The 21460-nt window shown below is 38.0% G+C and overlaps 2 protein-coding genes across 5 annotated transcripts in view; one reads left to right on the top strand and one right to left on the bottom strand.

Annotated features, from left to right (window-relative positions):
* Positions 1–21460, top strand: part of CASK (calcium/calmodulin dependent serine protein kinase) — a 322704-nt gene that overhangs the window by 158101 nt on the left and 143143 nt on the right. The window lies entirely within an intron of this gene.
* Positions 5830–14546, bottom strand: GPR34 (G protein-coupled receptor 34). Of its 3 annotated transcripts, none has more exons than XM_032261685.1 (3): positions 14351–14546; positions 13611–13697; positions 5830–7554 (listed from the first exon to the last, which is right to left on the bottom strand). In XM_032261685.1, exon 3 carries the CDS (start codon positions 7473–7475, stop codon positions 6327–6329), a length of 1149 nt encoding a protein of 382 aa, XP_032117576.1. In that variant the 5' UTR covers positions 7476–7554; positions 13611–13697; positions 14351–14546; the 3' UTR covers positions 5830–6326. The 3 variants fall into 3 exon arrangements, with proteins under 3 accessions (XP_032117576.1, XP_032117577.1, XP_032117575.1); XM_032261686.1 differs by having other exon boundaries at positions 13611–13694; XM_032261684.1 differs by lacking the exon at positions 13611–13697 and having other exon boundaries at positions 14351–14542.

The following is a 21460-nucleotide window of genomic DNA, read 5'->3' as shown; positions in this document are numbered from 1 at the left end:
ACAGCCTTACCAGTGGGATCATAATAATCCATATACATTGGCCAAGATCAATCCCCTGGACTGTGTTAGATGGGCAATACCAATATTTTACTAGCACTTTTTTTTCTTCTAATTTTCCCTCATGCCCTAGTGAATGGCCAATTCTTTCTTTAGATATGTTGATGCATTTAATCAAGTTATCTCCTGGTCTAAGAGACTTTTTGTCTCTGAAGTTGTTTTATATATTTGTACTCAGGTATTTGGATTTTGTAGTTGAACTCTTTAGAAAACATTTTTATTTTCATGTTTCAGGGAACACCTGATTTGGACTCCTCTATCCTATTTATAACTGAAATACCAAGATATCTAATTATAAGATAATTTCATCTGCAAGTTCTTTAGCTTGGTCCTTGAGGAATGCATAAGGGCCAGTATTTATTTAGATTGATAGATTAGAAAATTTTTTTAACTTTGCTTCTAGTGTCTGACAAAAGAAACCATAAGCAAAGTAAAAGACAAGTGCATAGTGTTAGAGGTTATTTATAAACTTTATAAATAACAAAGGATTTAGGACCCAGAATATATAAAGAGCTACTTCAACAATTTTTTTAAAAGAAAAAGGAAAAAAAGATAAGCAACTCATTAAGGGAAAAGGGAGGGGGAGGGGCATAGATATGAATAGGCCATTCACCCAAGAAGAAACCTGAATGAGCAAAAAGTATATGAAATGATACTTCATTTCACTAGTAATCAGGGAAGTGCAAATTAAAACCACAATGAGATACGATTTCACACCTATCAGATTGGCAAAAAATTAGTAAATCTGATAAAACCAAGTGTTGGTAAGGATGTGGGACTCATCCTTGGTAAGGATGTGAGTCCCGCATCCTTACCAACACTTGGTTTTATAAGGAACTCATTTCTGCCTCGTAGTGAGATGGGCATATAAATTGGTAAAATCACTTTGGAAAGCAATTTGTCAAAACTGAGACAAGCTGAAAACGTACATACCCTTACAACCAAGCATTTCTGCTTTTAGGTGTCACATAAACTTCACACATAAGCATTAGGGTATATAAAAGACTTCACTTGAGCATGGTTTCAATTAGTGGAAAAAGTGGAAACCACCAAATTGCCCAGTGTTAAGGGAAATGGAGAAATGAGCTCTTGTTTATTCATGCAGTAAAATACTACATCAGTGAAAATGAATGAACAAGACCTACATGAGTCTACATAGATAAACGTAATTTGAGTGAAAAGAGGTAGAAAGGATATAATAGTATGACACCATTTGTGTAAATTTTTAAAACAAAAAGTAGTACATATTGTTATGCATATGTATGTTGTAAAAGCACAAAAATATACATCAGAGTGATAGACACCAACTTCAGGAAAGAGGTTTCCTCAAGGAAGGATGTGAAGTGAGCTTTAATATATCTAACTTTTTGGATAATGTATATGAATACGAAAAAACTTTTTTTTTAGCCTCCCCCCCCAAAAAAAACTTTTAAGTAAAACCAAACCATTAACATCTGTTCAGTTCGGGTGCTGGGTGCTTAGGTGCCTGTTATGTTGCATTTTTCCATTTTTGTATGTTTGAAATGTTTTATAACTAAAAACAATTTATATGTGAAATTACCAAACCAGAGTATAAGTGAAACAGTTAAGTTGCTCCCAGACTTATTAAAGCAAAAGAGATTCCTTGTATCATCAACACCTGTATCCAAACCATAATTAGAAGCCTGTTCCATCTTCTGATGGTTCTGTATGCATTTCATGGGCCAGAAACAAAACTAATAAGGGTAAGATGCTCTAATTTGATTCCATTTTTTTCTTCAGTTCGACCTTTATGAGTTTGTTCTGGATTATCATCCATGTTTCAGAGAGAGCTTCCAGAGTATACAAAAGTGTGATGGTTAGAAGACCAGTCTTAAAGATTTTATTTTTTTGACATTACTAAATTTTGATGAGGGATAAGCAGAAATTTTTGGCCCCAATACATATTAATGGCAATTTATGTTTTTTAAATGAAAGACATCTCAGCAACCACCTTTGTGCTCGGACAGAATTAAACAAAAGTGAAAAGCGTTAGCAGAGACAATGTCAGTAGAATGGAAGTCTACCAACTTGCATCCCTACATATGTAAAATACAGTTGCTGCTTACATCACAATGCCATGAAAATTAACTGATGATAATGCATGGGAAGCACCTAGCACAGTGAAGGGCGTGTAAATAAACACGTTACTTTGCTTCCCATTCCCTTACATGTGAACTTGAAGCAGGGAAATAAAAGGAAAAATAGAAGTTTAGAACAAACCTACTACCTCCTTTCTAGTTCTGTGCTCACTGTTAACATCCCCAACCAGCTCTCCAAGTCTTCATATGAAAACATAGACTGAACTGAGACATAGTGGCAGTCACTCAGCTGGGCCATGTAGCTATGACAGGACACTGCATCATCCAACATGGGAATGCCCCGTAGTTTATCCCTTGTCTGAGTTGACATAATTCAGATTATATTCTGAGTTTCAAATCTTTCCTTCCAATTAAAAATACCCCTACAAGCTTCTTTACAAGTGAGTGTGGTTTGTTGGTGGCTCACATAAAAGGCTCTCCAGTAAATATCATATCTGTGGTGAATATTTTTCCTGCTTTGTACTTTTGCTTCAGTTTTTATGATTTGGGACAAAGAATCTAAATTTCTAAGTGAGATCTATGAATTTTTCCCTGTAGTTATTTCTGTTATTTCGTTTGAAAGTTCTTTCCCATCTACAGATAAATTAGTTGTTTTTTATCTTTTATGGTCTCATTATTTACACTTAATTCTTGAATATACTTAAAAATTTGGGGGTAAGATAAAAGGTAACACTGTAAATTAGCCTTTTATTTTAAATAGGCACAGCACTATTATTTATTAATCCATCCCTTCCTTCCTGATGATTTTTGTGATGTTTCTTTTATTTACAGTGATTTTCTCCGAGGGAGGAGAATGTATGGGGGTCATCTGAGCTTTGCAAAAATACACTTAACCCCACCTTTGCAAGATTCTGGCACATCTTGACTAACAGGATCTTAAGTCTCCCTCTCATGTGTTCCTGCCCTCACCTTTCAGAGAGCCATTAATATGTCATATACAGGCCAAGCATGGTGGCTCATACCTGTTATCCCAGCACTTTGGAAGGCAAAGGCGGGCAGATCACCTGAGGTCAGGAGTTCAAGACCAGCCTGGCCAACATGACAAAACCCTGTCTTTACTAAAAATATAAAACTTAGCTGGGCACAGTGGCAAGCACCTGTAATCCCAGCTACTCCAAAGTTGAGGCAGGAGAATTGCCTGAACCCAGGAGATGGAGGTCGCAGTGAGCTGAGATTGCGCCACTGCACTCCAGGCTGGGCAACAGAGTGAGACCCTGTCTCCAAAAAAAAAAGTCATATACATATTTTGTACTTTTCTCATATGTCATCTAGGATCTGCTTAGACAAGTGTATTCGTTTCCACAGATAAGTTTATCCTTGTGTCTGCTCCACAGTGTTATCCTTACTGAAGGATAAGAATATATTTTAATATCTGATAAAGTATTGTATTTTGAAGACCTAAAAAATAATTAGCCCACTAACATGTTGCTGCAGCATCCAGGTTGCTTGTTGAGAGAACTTTTTTCATATTGGTTTTCTCTTGTGCATAACTTTCAGTAAGGCTTTGGTTCAAATAGTTATATTAGCTATTCAGGTTTTTGTGCTGAGAAAAACAAGAAAAAAAAAGAAAGAAAAATAGTTATATTAGTTCTACTTTTATGTCAGCAGGAATAAAGAATTCATTTTTTAAAGTTGAAAAGAAAACTGTAGTGGAAGAGAATTGTCTTTTTCTACTGACTTAATCTCAGAAAAATTCAGCCACCATCAAACCTGGCTGTATACAGCATACTTTCCCAAAACTAGCAATACTCAACACTGAGAGCTCACTCTGACAGCCAAACAATTCATTTTGCACATGTTTGGTTTTGCATATATGAGATGTTATTTAGAAACCTGTTTTGAAGGTCTTTGCGAGGTAAAGATATGTATATACTTCTGAATTTCCTTTTTTTATATGCTTCTAGAACTAAACCTTGGGTTAGGAGAGGTGAGAACTGTTTCCTGCTTGCAAACACTAATGCTCAGTAAGAAGTAAAAGATTATATGTAATAAGTAGCCTTAACTTTCGTAAGTCAGTAGCATATTTTTTCTAAAAATTTAGAAACCTTCTCAGGATTCAAGTTACTCTAAGGCATGTTATCAGATTTCTCTCAGTAAGCAATCTGTTATATATAGACATTGATTTCTATCAAAATTTATTTTATTGCAAATAATATAGCAAGAATTAATTAAGCATACTTTAAAATTTTCTTAAGAATGCCATTGTGCAGAGCTTTATAGCAGTTATCTAGTGTGAGACAGCTTCTAGAACTATGAGTGTATTTATATTCACTTTAATGTTCCTTAAAAGTGATAATAATTGATAATTTTGCCAAACTCTATACAATAAGATACGTAAGGTGTTTACCAATAATATAAAATAATTTTTTTTTGAGACGGAGTCTCGCTCTGTTGCCCGGCTGAAGTTCAGTGGCGCGATCTTGGCTCACTGCAACCTCCACCTCCCGGGTTCAAGCGATTCTCCTGTCTCAGCCTCCCAAGTAGCTGGGACTACAGGCGCATGCCACCATGCCCAGCTAATATAAAATAAATTTTTAAGTTTGAGGACATGAAGGAAAATAGAAGTTTTCATAACACAAACATAAATGCTAAATTTCATTTAGATGGTTATTTGTTAATATTGTCAGGGAAAAGTAATTAATATAATTTTATCACATTTTTCTGACCCTCTAATTTTTCTGCAAATTTTAATATTTATCCTCAAATATTACTTATTTTTAAAATATACTTTTGCTTTGACTTATTTTTTATTCAACCAATTGTGTGCACTTATTGAAATATAGTTAACTGGCCGGGCACAGTGGCTCACACCTGTAATTCCAGCACTTTGGGACTCCGAGATGGGCGAATCACCTGAGGTCAGGAGTTCAAGACCAGCCTGGCCAACATGGTGAAATCCCGTCTCTAATGAAAATACAAAAATTAGCCAGGCGTGGTGGCGAGCACCTGTAATCCCAGCTACCCCGGAGACTAAGGCAGGAGAATTGCTTGAACCAGGGAGGCGGAGGTTGCAGTGAGCCAAGATCGTGCCATGGCACTCCAGCCTGTGCAACAGAGCAAGACTGCATCTCAGAAAACATATATATAGTTAACTGAGCACTGTATACAAGCCAAGTCTCATTAAAATTAATTCAGCTCTAATCAAAATCTTCATGCTCATTCACATTGATTTCTCAGCCAGTGGCCTACCTTAAGTTTTAAGAAGTATAAAAAATTTTATACTCCATGATAGAAACTTTCAGATGAGTCCTTGGAGTTTGTCATAAGAGGCTTTTACATATTTAGTCAATAACATTCTGGTTCTCTGTATGACCAAAGACCTGGACAAATGCTGGCCAAACTTTTGAGAATGTTTGCCTGATGACACCCCCTAGGTAGCAATTGTATGATGTTCTATACAGCCATATTCAAATGAACTAGGAAAAAAGCTAACTACACCCAACTTTTTTTCTTGTAAGCACCCATTCCTTCCCTTTCTCCCTATCTTATTCATCTGTCCATTCTTGTTAATTATTCAACAAATGTATATTGATCTCCTATAGCCAAGAAACGTACTAAGCTCCATGGAGTCAATAACGAACAAGACTAAGACCCCGCCGGGCACAGTGGCTCATGCCCTTTTTATCTAAGCAGTGATAGATAGTGGGTGATCTCATTTTTTAATTAGGATTTTATTAATTATCTTTTCATTTGTTATAGAGATTTAGGCATAAATGAATACAGCGGCAAATTATACAAGATTTTAAAATGATAAAGGAACATCTATTTTCTGACATATTGTCAGTTCCCGAATCATTTATTTTAAAACACATTTTAAATTAGTATCAAGTGCTTGATTTTAATAACTACTTTAGTGACTTGAGAGACTATGGCACTTTAATTATTTTGCTGTTAAAGCCGTAAATTCCACTTAACTTCACAATATATGTTAAGAGTATTAGCTTAAAAATGTATCTTGAAAAGATTTTATATGCAGATTTAAAATATAGTACCTTCAAATGGCTTACAGTTAAGCGATTGAAATATCACAGATACAAAGAGAGCTTTGAGATCTGAGTTTTGTAAATGCTAGAACTATGTTTCGTCATTTTTTTAGTTCTTCAAAGAATTAAGAGGCTGTATTATATCATTATTTTTAGTATGTTTACCTCAAGTACCTTTAGAACTAGACTGTATTTTCGCTGCCACAGATACATCATGCAAGGAGCATCCTGGTTTAAATTCTGAAGTGCTTTCACTCCTGCTTGCTTCACCTTGAAATCGTCTAAAAAGAAGTTGGCACATTATTTTGCGAATGTTACTGGACATAAGGAAATACATGACTGGATCTAAGCAACTGTTGAAGGCTGAGAGAACCAGCATGATCTCATTGGTTTTGTGAACAATTTCTTTCCAGTAGCAAGACAATACATTTAGCTGTGAAGTAATGTAGATGAATCGAAAGGCATGATAGGGAACAAAACATATAGTAAAAATGATGAGTACAATAAAGGAGTTCCGGGCTGTAGTGGCGTATTTACCAGAATTAGGAAATTTTGACCTCCTTTTAGAAATTCTCAGTAGATTCTTCCCAATCTTAATATATGAAAGGATTATTAGTAAGAATATTAGCCAGAACATTACCACAAGAACGTAGTTAAAAATGGCTTCTCCTTTTGCATTATGCTTATCTCTATAATGGAAACACATTGTGGAATTATGCCCTCCTTTCTTAAGTGTTAAAATAATCATAGTTAGGAATCCAGCAAACGCAAGCATCCATACTATACAACAGACATAAATACTTTGTTTAGTTGTTATTGCCTTCCGTCGCTGTATAGACCGATTAATTTTTATGTAGCGATCCAAACTGATGAATCCAAGCAAAATAATGCTAATATACATGTTCATATAAAATAGTGTTCCCACAACCTTGCACAGAATCACACCTAGTGTCCATTTGTTTTGGTTAATGTGATACATTATTCGGAAAGGGAGGCAGAAGATGAGTAGAAGGTCTGCAATAGCTACATTAAGTAGATAAATTTGAATGGAATTTCTTTTGCGGTGGATACCCAGAAATACATAGAGGGCAATTATGTTCCCAACCAGTCCCACGATAAAAATAACCGAGTAGAATGTTATTAACACAGTAGATAGTAATTTTTCATCCATGGGACATGTAGTAACATCTGGTGTTCCTGAGAAGTTTTGTGGTGACTGGTCGCTATGATTAGTTATAAAGCGCATTCTGTGGGAGGAGTAAGGCCAGCTGCTGACTGAAGTTGTTGTCATCATTGTTATGGTGTGACTTCTCATTGTCTTCTGTGGAGATCAAAAAGTGAAGGTGCTAAATGACGTATTCCTCATGTGTAGTTCTTATGTCTTCAGATTCTTCCTGCAACAGAATGCCAAACAGTGAGTCATTTGCTATTAATAGGCTGGGCTTCCTAGCACACGCCTATGGTCCTAGCTACTCGGGAGGCTACAGCAGGAGGATTGCTTGAACCCAGAAGTTCAAGGCTGTAGTTAGCTATAATTGTGCCACTGCACTCCAGCCTGAGCAATAGAACAAGACCCCATCTCTTTAAAAAAAAAAAAAAAAAAAAAAAGACAAAGTGTAAATAAGAAATGATTTATTTTCAGACATTGTGAGAAACTTTAGTTTTATCCTACTGTATGCAGTAACATTATTGTATCAATTGTATCATAAAACAAGCAGCATATCATGTAGGATCTCAGGAAGTTTCATGCTCTATCCTTTTCTGTGGCCATGCCCTACATTGAAAGTCTGTTTCATGTATTATATTAAAATAACTCAATTTATGAGATCATCTTCTCTTGGGGAAGTTCTTACGGGAATAGAGGTGGTGGTGAAGAGAAATGACAGCTCATATTTTTCAAAGATGAGCATCAGTTTCTCTAAAGGTATGTACAGGCTTAAGAGAGCTGGGCCCACTGCTGGCCCTGCCCAGCTTCAGAACCACTTCCTGCCTTGACTTTTTCCCTTATATGTGGTATTCATTCATTTTGACATGTATTGCTACATGGCGTGTGACTTACTGCGGTGGTCTCATTCTATAGTGGGAATAAAGAAGAACATCCTAAATTTCTTCTTAGCCTAAGACCAAGGTAGGGGTGTTCAAATTATTGCCCACAGGGCATGCAATTAACATAATAGACTAGGAGAGCACAGCACCTGCAAGGTTACACAGACTTTTGTAACACTGCACAGGAGAAAAATGTAACCAAACAAAGCCAAGTCAGCTGGCAGCTGCTAGTTAGCCACTCCTAACCTGGAAGCGTAGAGTGATAATGTAGATGGGAAACATCATGTGCAATCCAAGATTTTGAAAGTAACCTGACCAAAGCTTAAATGTGCCCTGGGTTCAATAATTTGAGACTTGCTAGAACCTTTGAAGAGATAATGTTTGAATTCTACTTGTTTATGGCAGCAGAGAATATTTGCAAAGCTACTTGTTATGGCCCATGACTGGTGTGAAGAGCTTAGTCTGAGAGCTGCTCATAACAAGTAAAGAAAATGTTCCTGGAGGTTTCATCACATTCCTCTCTTAGAGTGACTGCCCTATTTCTGTACAGCAGCCACTTAGCAGGGTTAACATAAAGATGCCCAGAGCAAGGTTTTCAAAATCAGACCCAACTAACTTGCGACAAAGGGCAAATAACTTAATCTTTTCTATGCCTGAGTTTTTTCATTTGTGAAAATGAAAAATACATATGAAGAACTTAATCCTGGCACATAGCAACTATTTAATAAAAGTTAGCTTTAATAAACACCTCTTGAATAATCTCATTTTAGTAAGTGTCTCACACTTGGCTAAGTACAGTGTGGAAAAGGAAGGTGAATAAGACAGAGACCGTATTAAACATTTTGGAGGAGTGGGCATTCAAACCCTGACTGCTACCAAGCAGAGTGGCTTTGAATAGCAGTAAACTAAGTTCCTGATTTGATCTTATACACAGAGAAAAATAGCCTTTCTTAAAACTCTACCCGTAATTTGATTAAGAACAAAGCATTTTGGTAGAGGGTAACATTAAGGTTTAAAATGTGAAGCTGGCTGGGCGCAGTGGCTCACGCCTGTAGTCCCAGCACTTTGGGAGGCCGAGCCAAGTGGATCACAAGGTCAGGAGTTCAAGACCAGCCTGGCCAACATGGTGAAACCCCGTTTCTACTAAAAATACAAAAATTAGCCAGACGAGGTAGTGGGCACCTGTCATCCCAGCTACTCAGGAGGCTGAGGCAGAGAAATGCCTGAACCTGGAAAGGGAAGGTTGCAGGGTTGCAGTGAGCTGAGATCTTGCCATTGCACTCCAGCCTGGGCAATAGAGCGAGACTCTGTCTCAAAAAAAAAAAAAAAAAACAAACAAATATAAAGTTGGGAGGCATTGATTCCATGGAAGAGGAACTGGCTGGTGAAGAGGAAGTTATGTAATCCCTGGCTTGTCTCCAGAATTCAGGAAAGTGAAGGGAGAAAGGAAGGGAACGAGGAAGGACTGAGTCTAGTCTGTCATGTGGCTCAACTGCAGGAAGACAAATTTCAGAAAGTTTGCAGAAAGATATAGGCATGTTTCTTGTGATCTAAGATTTTTTTTTTTTTTTTTTTTTTTGTTTTTTTGAGACGAAGCTTTGCTCTTGTCACCCAGGCTAGAGTGCAGTGGCACTATCTCGGCTCACTGAAACCTCCACCTACCAGGTTCAAGTAATTCTCCTGCCTCAGCCTCCCTAGTAACTGGAATTACAGGCGCCCACCACCACGCCTGGCTAATTTTTGTATTTTTAGTAGAGACGGGGTTTCACCACGTTGGCCAGGCTGGTCTGGAACTCCTGACCTCAGGTGATCCGCCCGCCTCAGCCTCCCAAAGTGCTTTGAGTACTAGCATGAGCCACTGCACCCAGCCTGTGATCTAAGATTCTAAAAGGAAAGAGCAATCTAGAAAGAATGCCAGGCTGCCAAAAATGAAACTGGTGTCTGTAGAGGGACCACCTGTATTGTGTGTGGTTATATAGGGAACTCTCATATGTTCAGGGAATTGAGGCACAAGAAGTGATGTGATTTTGAGAGCTCAAATAGCTGAAATGACATGAAAAACTCATCTGTAAGTAGTTATTTTGTTTTTGTTTTTTTTTCCTTCTCTCATGCTTGATTTTAAGTTCCATTAGGATTAAGAACCAAGTCAGTTTTGTTTGGCTCTCTGTATCAAATGCTTAGCACAATAAATATTATTGAACGAAAGAGGTAATTAATAGAAATACATATGAAGTTCTACATGTGGATATTATAAGTGGCTGTACAAGTACAGGAAGAGCTTTAGCTGCATTAACAAACACAATTGCAGTTGCTCTATCAGCGTGGTGTGGTGGTAACAAAAAACCCATCATTAGTTGAATTCCTAGATATGTGGTGTCTGAAATGAAAATTGTTACTACTAAGCTGCTTCCATCCAAGCTGGTAGGGTCTCATCTGAAATGCAGTGTTTCAGCCACAGCAACACACTTAGAAAAGGCCATGGACCAAATGGAGAGACGAACTCAAATCATGTCATAGAAGCAAGTTGAAGGAAATGGGCACCTTACCCTGGAGATGAGAATGCTTTACAAAACCATAGAAAAAAGGGTTTCATTTTGTTATATGTGTCTTTACAAAGCAGAACAAGAACCAATGATAGAAATTGCAGAGACAGATGTTGCCTCCTTTTAAGGAAGTGATTTTTTTCTAATGAAATGATCTCTCTTAGGAGGCAATATAAGGATCTTATCACTGGAGATTTTTGAGACTACCACCAATTGGGTTCTTTGTAGAAGGGATTATCAGTGGTTCCCAATCCTGGCTGCATATTAGAATCCCCTTGAGGGCTTTTTAAAGATGCCAGTGCTTGGCTCCTTCCCCAGATATTCTGATTTAATTGGTCCGGAATGGGTTTCAAGCACCGGTTTCCTTTAAAAGCTCTTCAGGGGATTCTAATTTGCAGTCAGAATTGAACCCTTAAGCTAGATGGCCAAACCATTAACTAATTATTTATTTAGTACTTTTTGTGTACCAGACATTGTGTTAAACAGATTTACATTACTTCATTTACATAATCCTTGCAAAACTCTGTGAGATAGGTATCACAGAAGAGGTAATGAAAGATCAAGAGATAGGCCAGGCACAGTGGCTCACACCTGTAATCCCAACACTTTGGGAGGCTGAGACTGGAGGATCACTTGAGACCAGGAGTTCAAGACCAGCCTGCCAGCCAAGGCAACTAGCAAGCATGTGGCTTTAAAATAAAATAAAATGAAAGAAAGAGAGAGAAAGAGAGGGAGAGAGAGAGGAAGGAAGGAAGGAAAGTTCAAGAGGTTATGATCTTAAGGGAGGGAGGAAAATTAGTTAGGTCAAGAGGTTATGATCGTTACTCTTGGCCACACAACTCTTAAATGACAGCGCCCAAGTTAGGACTCAGATCTGACTTTTAGAGCCCATGATCCTTTTCACTAAACCTCACTCCTTATCACATAGGATCAGCATTTTCTTTCTTTCTTTTTTTTGAGACAGAGTCGCTGAGGCTGGAGGGCAATGGTGCGATCTCAGCTCACTGCAACCTCCACATCCCAAGTTCAAGTGATTCTCCTGCCTCAGCCTCCCAAGTAGCTGGGATTACAGGCACATGCCACCATGCCTGGCTAATTTTTGTACTTTTAGTAGAGACAGGGTTTCACCTTGTTGGTCAGGCTGGTCTTGGACTTCTGACCTTGTGATCCACCTGCCTCAGCCTCCCAAAGTGCTAGGATTACAGGTGTGAGCCACTGTGCCCAGCCAGATGAGCATTTTCTTTATTGAGTTCTATTAGCAGTTTTTTAATATGATTCCTTTAACATACACTTTAACAATTTTAAGAAGAAATTATGCCATCTAGGTTTACTTCTTTGGAAAGGGTATTAATCTTTTTATTTGCTATGTCCATTATTGTAAGTAAGTAAATCCAGAGTTTACAGAATCACAAATTCATCAGAATGCTTGACACTACCCGCAGAGCATATCTTTTCAAACTTACTTCTAGACCCCATAGCCGTAATCAAGATGTTTCTAGAAAGCTGTTAGCACAAAGCACATATCCTGAAACCATTTGCCTCAGCTCTAATCCGCAAGTAAAATAAGTAATAGTTGGACAAGTCTGTCAGTAAGCCTTTCTGGTTTTGCTTTAGTCTTCAAAGAGAATAAAGCATTTGTTTATATTATAATAGTGGCCATAATTCAGAAACATGTATTAGACAGCTAGCATGCAATTATTGATTTACAAATTGACAGCCAGGTGCCATGGTTCATGCCTGTGATCCCAGCACTTTGGGAGGCTGAGGCAAGAGGATTACTTGAGTTTAGGAGTTCTAGACCAGCCTGGGCAAGGTAGTGAAACCCTGTCTCTACAAAAGATATAAAAATTAGCTGGGTATGGTAATGTGCACCTGTAGTCCCAGCTACTTGAGAGGCTGAGGTGGGAGGATCACTTGAGCCTGGGAGGCAGAGGTTGCAGTGATCCAAGATCATGCCACTGTACTCCAGCTTGGGTGACAGAGTAAGACCTTGTCTCGAAAAAATATATATATTTTTTTTAAAAATTGCCCGGGTGCAGTGGCTCATGCTTGTAATCCCAGCACTTTGGGAGGCCAAGGCAGGCAGATCACTGGAAGCCAGGAGTTCAAGACCAGCCTGGCCAACATAGTGAAACCCCGGCTCTACTAAAAATACCAAAAATAAATAAATAAATAAATAAATAGCAGGTTGTGGTGGCAGGCACCTGTGGTCCCAGCTACTCCAGAGTCTGAGGGTGGAGAATTGCTTGAACCCAGGAGACAGAGGCTGCAGTGAGCTGTGATCATGCCACTGCACTCTAGCCTGGGTGACAGAGTGAGACTCTGTCTCAGAAAAAAACAGAAAAAAATTTTTTAATCATAATTAGATTCTGTTTTAAATTTGGTGACTGTTTTTTTTTTTTTTTCTCCTTTAAAGTTGGTTGGTACATTACAATGTCATTCACTTTATAAGGCTATTTATTGATATTTTAAAAACTACTTGTTTGATATGTTAAGGATTGCTTGTGAAGACAAGAAACAAACTACTGTGTTCACATAGGGGATTAATTTCCTAGCAGACACTGCTTGTGACCCATGTGCTATATTGAAGTGGTCACAATAGTTTTGTAATAGTAGATAGTGTTTTTTAAATATTGTTACTTGGCAAATCCTATTCATAAGTTCAAAAACCTAGTATTAGTACCTTGTACCCCCCACCACCACCTACTTTTGCAGTTATTTTTCAACTGGCTAATGTAGGAGTACTGGACCCAGAGGGCAGGACCCAACAGATTCCACTGTGACTCCAGATGAGCAGGAGCCTTTAAAATGCAGTTTGGGTATGTTTGTGAAAATACCACATTGCTTGTTGAAATACATACCTATTTGGTAATAGTAGCAACCTTTCACCGTTTGACTCGATAATGACTGAATCTATTCAGGACATGCTTCAAAAATTGCATTAACTGCTGTATACAAAACGAAAATTGAAAACATATTACTTTGGAAATAATATTAGTAGTGTGTTAGGTTGTGTTACAGTTTTAACTCTGTCCATAAAAGACACATTTTAAAAATTATTTGAACTAAAGTGTATTTTGCTTTCTCTCTTATCTAATATTTACCTTATTTACTTCTGAGACATCAAACTTAAATGTTATATGATCTGGTAATACTATAAAATAGTAATAATATAATAAAGAAAAGACAGAAATTGAAAATAGGGAGACAGCATAACTTAAAGTCAATAAGTTATAGATAATTTATAATACATTAGAAATAAAATGTGTTGCATATGAAAATAACTTTTAATTATCAAGTAGATCTGCAAATCTTGATGGCAGTATACAAATGCAGAATCAGCAATGTGACTATATTGACAGTAGGAGCTTAAATACCTTGAATGTCTCAAAGTACTTAAAGTAACTAAAAAGACAGTCTCATTTGAAATCAAGGCAGAGGTGTCATTCAAGCAGTTTACTTAATGATCCTAAAAGCAAACAACTGCTGACATTCGAGTAGCCTAATCACCATGAATCAAGTTTCACTTTGAATGTTTAGCTAATCAAATTTTAGCCGAAATAAAGGTTCATTTATGTCACTGAAATCAAGAAATACTCACAGTTCAGATTTGCCTGAAGTAAAAGGAGCTGAACCCCAAGCTTCCCTAGACACTGAGAGTTGTCTTGGTTGTGTCAGCTGGGCTCTTCCATCCGGTCGTGGTGCAATTGGTTGGGGTTCTCTTCTTTTTTATGTTCACATGTGGTGTGGTAGGGTTTTTTTTTCCCCTCCTTTTTTTTTTTTTCTTTTTTCAATATGACAACCCTCAGATAAGCCCCAGAACCATGGAACAACTTTATGCTCAATCAACACTGAACTTTAGGAAATTATTTATATCTTCTTTATGAATACTTTCCAACTACAGTTGTGGAAAGTTTTCCTCCCCCGCCCAAAATTTAAAAGTTTTATAAATTCTAGGCAGAAATATGTATTTTCTGTTTTTTTCTAAGAAATGATGCATAATATATGGACTTTCAAAGCAGAAGCACTAAATTTCTGTTTCTTTTTGGATTCGTTTTAGAAACTAAGTTATTCAGATAAAGTGGCATTCCTTTATTGAATTGTACTAACATTACTAATGAATTATTTTAATCTTTTTTAAGTTTTATTTCATTTGTACATTATTTTAGCAAAATTTCATGTATTCCTTAAAACCTTTGCTAAAACAATCTTAAGACTAGATGAGATTTCTGATGGTATTCTCCCCTTTTTATCACTGTGATAAACTCTCCCAAGCAAATTAAAACATCGCCTGTATTTTAAACAAAATGGTGATGGGATTCTGCAGTTTTAGTTTTGATTCTAGTCCAAAATTTAACCACTATCTGTCCAACTATTTAACTGCTGGCCCTGCAGTTTAGTGTTATTTCCCTTTTTTTGTTGTTATTTGAAATGAAGAAGAGTTAGTTTTTATTTTCCCCATAATTGTTATCCTATAGCTTTGTTTACACTAAATATTTAACTCATTGGGCTGTAGCTAACATTTAATTATCTCTGGGTACACTCTTCTGAACATTATATTCTCCAGAGCTTTTAGTTTGTTATAAATATGGTATATGGGACAGGATATTTTTTAATTGCTAGAATAAAAATGTTTTGTAGCTCTTACTTCCCCTTAGAACCTCTGAGAAAGAAAGTGGTTACTGTATTGGTCTGGCAGGATTTTCTTTTATTGTGGTACAATATGTAATGTTAAATTTACCATCTTAACCATTTTTAAGTGTACAATTCAGTAGTGTTAGATGTATTCACATTATTGTGCAACAGTTCCTAGAAGTTTGTCATCTTGCAAAACTAAAACCCTGTACCACTAAACACTGTTTCTCTTCTCTTCCGCTGCCCTTGATGATCATGATTCTTTGTGTTTCATTGATTTTGACTACTTTGGACACTTAATATGAGTGGAATCACACAGTATTTGTTCTTTTGTGACAGGTTTATGTTACTTAGTGTAATATCCTCGAGGTTCATCTGTGTTGCAGCATGTTACAGAATTTCCTTCTCTTATCAAACTGTATCATATTCTACTGTATATCCACCACATTTTCCCTACGCATTCATCTGTTTTTGGGGTGCTTCCACCTCTTGGCTAAGTGAATCATGCTGCATTGAACATGGGTATGCATATATCTCTTCAAGATCCTAGCAGGATTTTAACTTTTGTTTTTTTTTTTAATTATTATTATTTTGAGACAGAGTCTTGCTCTGTCACCCAGAATGGAGTGCAATGGTGCAATCTTGGCTCACTGCAACCTCCGTCTCCTGGGTTCAAGCAATTCTTCTGCCTCAGCCTCCTGGGTAGCTGGTACTACAGGTATGCGCCACCATGCCCTGCTAATTTTTGTATTTTTAGTAGGAACAGGGTTTCACCATGTTGGCCAGGCTGGTCTCGAACTCCTGACCTCATGATCCGCCTGCTTCGGCCTCCCAAAGTGCTGGGATGACAGGCATGAGCCACGGCACCTGGCCCCTAGCAGGATTTTTTTAAATGACTAAATAGGTATTTACCTATGTGCATTCTATTTCATAAAATCTAGTATGAATATATTTTTTTCTATATTCTTTTCCTACACCTAACACAACCCTTTTCAAAATATTCATTGTTTTCATCTTCAGTTTCCTCATATTGTGACCACATTTTCTCCTCAATGTGAGTCAGCACAGCTACCACCAGATTTTTCTAGTTCTTTCTCTATATGAGCTTTTTCCTGTTCATTCTGAACTTTCTGCTTTGTCTCTGTGTTCTTAGCTCATTTTCGATATCACCTCTTCCCTTCGTGCTTCCTCTTTCTCTTGTTGGTATTGTAAGTTATTTATCTATATAAAGACAGAAGTAGAAAAGAACAAATGTATATGCTTGTTTGGTGCCATCGATTACTGACATCACCATTCTTTTTAAATCCCAACCCTGGTTAAATTCAGCTCACCACCTACTCCAGGCCTGAACCTTGCCACCTAAAATGAGGACTGCTGGATATAAACACTCAATGATGCTGATTGGTCTCACTTCAAATTTATGACTACAAACCTCAAGTGGGCCCCTGGGCTGCCAACGATTCTAGTATATTTCCTTAGTCTAGTGATTCTCAAAACAGGGGTCCCAAACCAGTCACATCAACGTCACTCGGAAGCTTGTTAGAAATGTATGTTCTTAGCTGGGCATGATGGCGCATGCCTGTAGTCCCAGCTACTTGGGAGGTTGAGATGGGAGGAGCACTTGAGCCTAAGAGTTTGAGTCTAGCCTGGGCAACATAGCAAAATCTTGTCCCTAAAAAAAAGGAAAAAGAAAAAAATGCATGTTGCTGACCTCATCCCAGACCTGTGAGCCAGAAATTCCGGAGATGGGGCCCAGCAACCTGTATGATTCCGATGCTAAGGTTTGAGGACCACTGCTTAATCAGTTCATTCTCCTATTCCTTGAAAATATTTTCTCACGCCTGTACTCTTCTCAGACTGCCAGGAACACCCCTCCTTCCTCACTCCCACCTGGTGATTGCTTTTTATTTCACTGAGAACATAGAAGCACTGAGAAGAAAACTTTCTTGTCTTCCAATGTCCACTTCTGCTGGTATATGCAGATGTCTCTCTTTAAGAAACAAAAGCCACACGCAGTGCTTCATGCCTGTAATCCCAGCACTTTGGCCAGCCAAGGTGGGCAGATCCCTTGAGCTCAGAAGTTCAAGACTAGCGTGGGCAACATGGCAAAACCCTGTCTTTACAAAAAACTACAAAAATTAGCCAGGTGTGGTGGCACGCACCTGTAGTCCCAGCTACTCAGGAGGCTGAGGTGAAAGGGTGGCTTAAGCCCCAGGAGTTGGAGGTTGCAGTGAGCCATGATCGTGCCACTGCACTCCAGCCTGGGTGACAGAGTATCTCAAAATAAATTAAATAAAAAATTTAAAAACCTCCATAAAAATGTTCTAAGTACTACTATGGAATTACCTATAGAATATATTGTTATGTGGAAATTTTGAATATTTATATGTATTTTTTTATTTTTAAAAAATGGAATGATAAACTGAAAACTAGTAAAAAATAGTTACAAATGGGGAAGAAAGATTGGGCATGGGAGAAGAGGGCAAAAGCTAGACCTCTCTGAATAGTATCTGTTTTACAGTTTGTACTTTGGAACGTATGTACATGTTTTATATCATTAAAACACCAAATTAAGACAAAATCTAATTAAAACAAATGAACCGCACTCTGTTGCAAAGTGAAAGCATAGCCACAAGGAGAATTACTTTTAGTAACTTTAAAATAGGGTAGGGGGTTTTGTTGTGTTTTTACGTAATTTTAGACTTATAGAAAAGTTATGAGAACAAGTATGAGGATTCTAGATACCTTTCACTCAGATTCCCTGTGTTAACATTTTTTCTTCATTTGTTTAATCCTTCTCAATCTCTCACTGTTATCCATTTATTTATATATTTCCTAAAAATAAGGAATTCTTTTACATAGCTGCAAAACAGTTATCAAAACCAGGTAATTTATATTGACCAAATATCATTATGTATTCTACAGACCTTGTTTCACTTTCATCAGTTGTTCTAGTAATATTCTTTATAGCAAAAAGAAAAACAAGCTGGGCACAGTGACTCACACCTGTAATCCCAGCACTTTTGGAGGATGAGGCAGGCAGATCACTTGAGGTCAGGAGTTCGAGACCAGCCTAGCCAACACGGCAAAACACCGTCTACTAAAAAGGCAGAAAACTTAGGCATGGTGGCATGCTCCTATAATCCCAGCTACTTGGGAGGCTGAGGCACAGGAATCAGCTTGAACTCAGGAGGTAGAGGTTGCACTGAGCCAAGATCATGCTACTGCACTCCAGCCTGGGTGACAGAGTCAGACCCTGTCACAAATATATGTATGAAACAAGATCTGTCTTTTCAGTCTCCTTTAATCACTTTAACCTGGAACTTAGGCCATTTAGTTTCTAGAATGTTCCTCATTCGGTTTGCCCAGTGTTTCTTCATGATTAAATCTGGTTATGTACTTTGGCAGGAATACCACAGCAGTGCTGCCAAGTTCTCAGTGCATCATATCAGGAAGCCCATGCTATCAATCAGTCCCATTAGAAGCAGTGTTAACTTTGCTATTTTCTGCTGGGTTTCTCATCTGTAAAATTACTAGTTTCCCATTTGTAATTAATAAGTATCCAGTAGGGAGCTATTTAGAGATTACATAAATATCACTCTTCAAATTTTCACCCACAAGTTAGCATCCTTGGTGATTCTTACCTGGATCAGTTATGATAATGAAAACTGCCATTCCAGCATTTCTTCTACATTTAATTGATTTTCTACTTAAAGCTTTTCCTCCTTCCCCATTCATTTATTTGCTTATTTATTTACATCAGCACAGACTCATGGATTCTTACTTTACTCAGTAGTAAAATGGTATTTTGACCGGGCATACCTAGTGGTATATAACATAAGGTCAAAAGAAACATAAAATCTGAAACAGCATTCAGTGGTGTTGTTATTAATAATGCAGGTATTAATGTTACTTTAAAACTTTCACACACACACACACACATTCTGAAGCACAAATCAAATGAGTAATTATGTTAGTATCATTAGGTACCAAGATTACAGTTGACCCTTGAACAACATGGGGGTTAGAGGCACTGATCCCTGCGCAGTTGAAAATCCACATGTAACTTTTGACTCCCCCAAAACTTAACTATTACTGGAAGCCTTACCAATAACATACTTGATTAACACATATTTTGGGTTATATGCCTCAAGGAAGCCTCAAGTGATCCTTCCGCCTTGACCTTCCAAAGCACTGGGATTATTGGCATGAGCCACCACTCCCAGCCGGTTTGATAATTATAGAAAAAGGTTTGGCTTTAAAAATGTCAAGATAAAAAAAAAATGTCAAGATAGCAGGATGCAGTGGCACATACCTGTAGTCCCAACTACTCAGGAAGCTGAGTCAGGAGGTTCGCTAGAGCCCAGGAGTCCTGGAATGTGGTGCATTATGCCAATCAGGTGTCCACATGAAGTTTGGCATCAGTATGATCTCCCCGGAGAGGGGGGGTACCACTAACTTGTTTGCATGGGGATGTGAACTGGCCCAGGTTGTCAACAGGGCAAGTCAAAACTCCCGTGCTGATCAGTAGCGGGATCGTGCCTATGAATAGCCACTGTGCTCCAGCCTGGGCAACAGGTCAAGACTCCCACCTCTGAAACAAAAATTAAAATTAAATAATGTCAGCATAACAGGAGGATCAGTTTTTGTCAACAAAGAGGCAGCGGATGAGTTCTCAGATGCCATTCAGAAAATTATTGAGGAGGAACAATATCTGCCTGAACAGACTGTTAATGTGGATGAAAAGTGCCCTATTCTGGGGGAAAAAAATGCCACAAAGGACATCTATTAATAAGAAACAGAAGCATGCACCAAAATTTAAGGCAAGAAGGGATATGCTAACTCTAATAAGTACAATCCTGATATAATTCCCAACTGCATTTGAACAGAACAGTAGAGTCAGCCTACCTGCCTTGCTTGAGGCCAGGAGTTTGAGATGAGCCTGGGCAACATAACAAGACATTCTACCAAAAAAAAAAAATGTTTTTAATTAGCCAGGCGTAGTTATTTTTTTAAAAATTGGTCTCTTAAAAAAAAATATATGTGTATATATATATATATATATATACACATAAAAAATCAAATCACCTTTTGCTACCATTTAATTTTCCAGCTTTTAGATCCTTCACTTTTTTTTTTTTTTTTTTTTTTTTTTTTTCTGAGACGTCTCCCTCTGTCGCCCAGGCTGGAATACAGTGTCGACCTCCTGGGTTTAAGCAATTTTCCTGACTCAGCCTCCTGAGTAGGTGGGACTACAGGCACGCACTACTATGCTAGGCTGATTTTCATATTTTTAGTAGAGATAAGGTTTCACCATGCTGCCCACGCTGGCCTTGAAGTCCTGGACTCAAGTAATCTGCCTGTCTCAGCCTCCCAAATTACTGGGATTATAGGCATGAGCCACCACACCTGGCCCTTTCACCTTTTTGCTTTAAGTTGTCATTTCACTTTTTCTCAAATTATGTTAGAATCTATAGGTATACCTTTCTTATATCAATCCTGCACCCACATAAAAGCTGCATTTTTAATACTACTTAAAAAGGTATTTCACAAAAAGAGCAAGATTTTAGCATCCACTGGTGTAGCTACAGCAGCAGCTTCATTAATTTCCTTTCCTTTTTTTTTTTTAATGGTCCTTATGTTGAATTCATTTATTTTGAGACAGCAGCCAACTGCAGTTGCAGACCTCAGTCTACAGTACATATCAAGCAATTCAGCTTTTCCTTTTTTTTCGAGATGGAGTCTCACTCCTGTCACCCAGGCTGGAGTGCAGTGGCACGATCTCAGCTCACTTCAACCTCCGCCTCCCAGGTTCAAGCAGTTCTCCCACCTCAACCTCCTGAGCAGCTGAGATGTACAGGTGCCCACCATCATGCCCGGCTAATTTTTGTACTTTTATAGTACAGATGGGGTTTCACCATGTTGGCCAGGCTGGTCTCGAACTCCTGACCTCATGTGATCCACCCACATCGCCCTAGCCTTTTCTTGTAATGTCATGACTTTTCTCTGTTTCTTAGAAGCACTTCTAGCACTACCAGTGGCACTTTGTATGGATCTTATGGTTTAGGGTATTGCA

This window comes from Sapajus apella, unplaced genomic scaffold (genome assembly GCF_009761245.1).
Source record: "Sapajus apella isolate SASKATOON/1434 unplaced genomic scaffold, GSC_monkey_1.0 scaffold125, whole genome shotgun sequence".
Lineage (NCBI taxonomy): Eukaryota > Metazoa > Chordata > Mammalia > Primates > Cebidae > Sapajus > Sapajus apella.
This window is presented reverse-complemented; position numbering and strand designations above follow the sequence as displayed.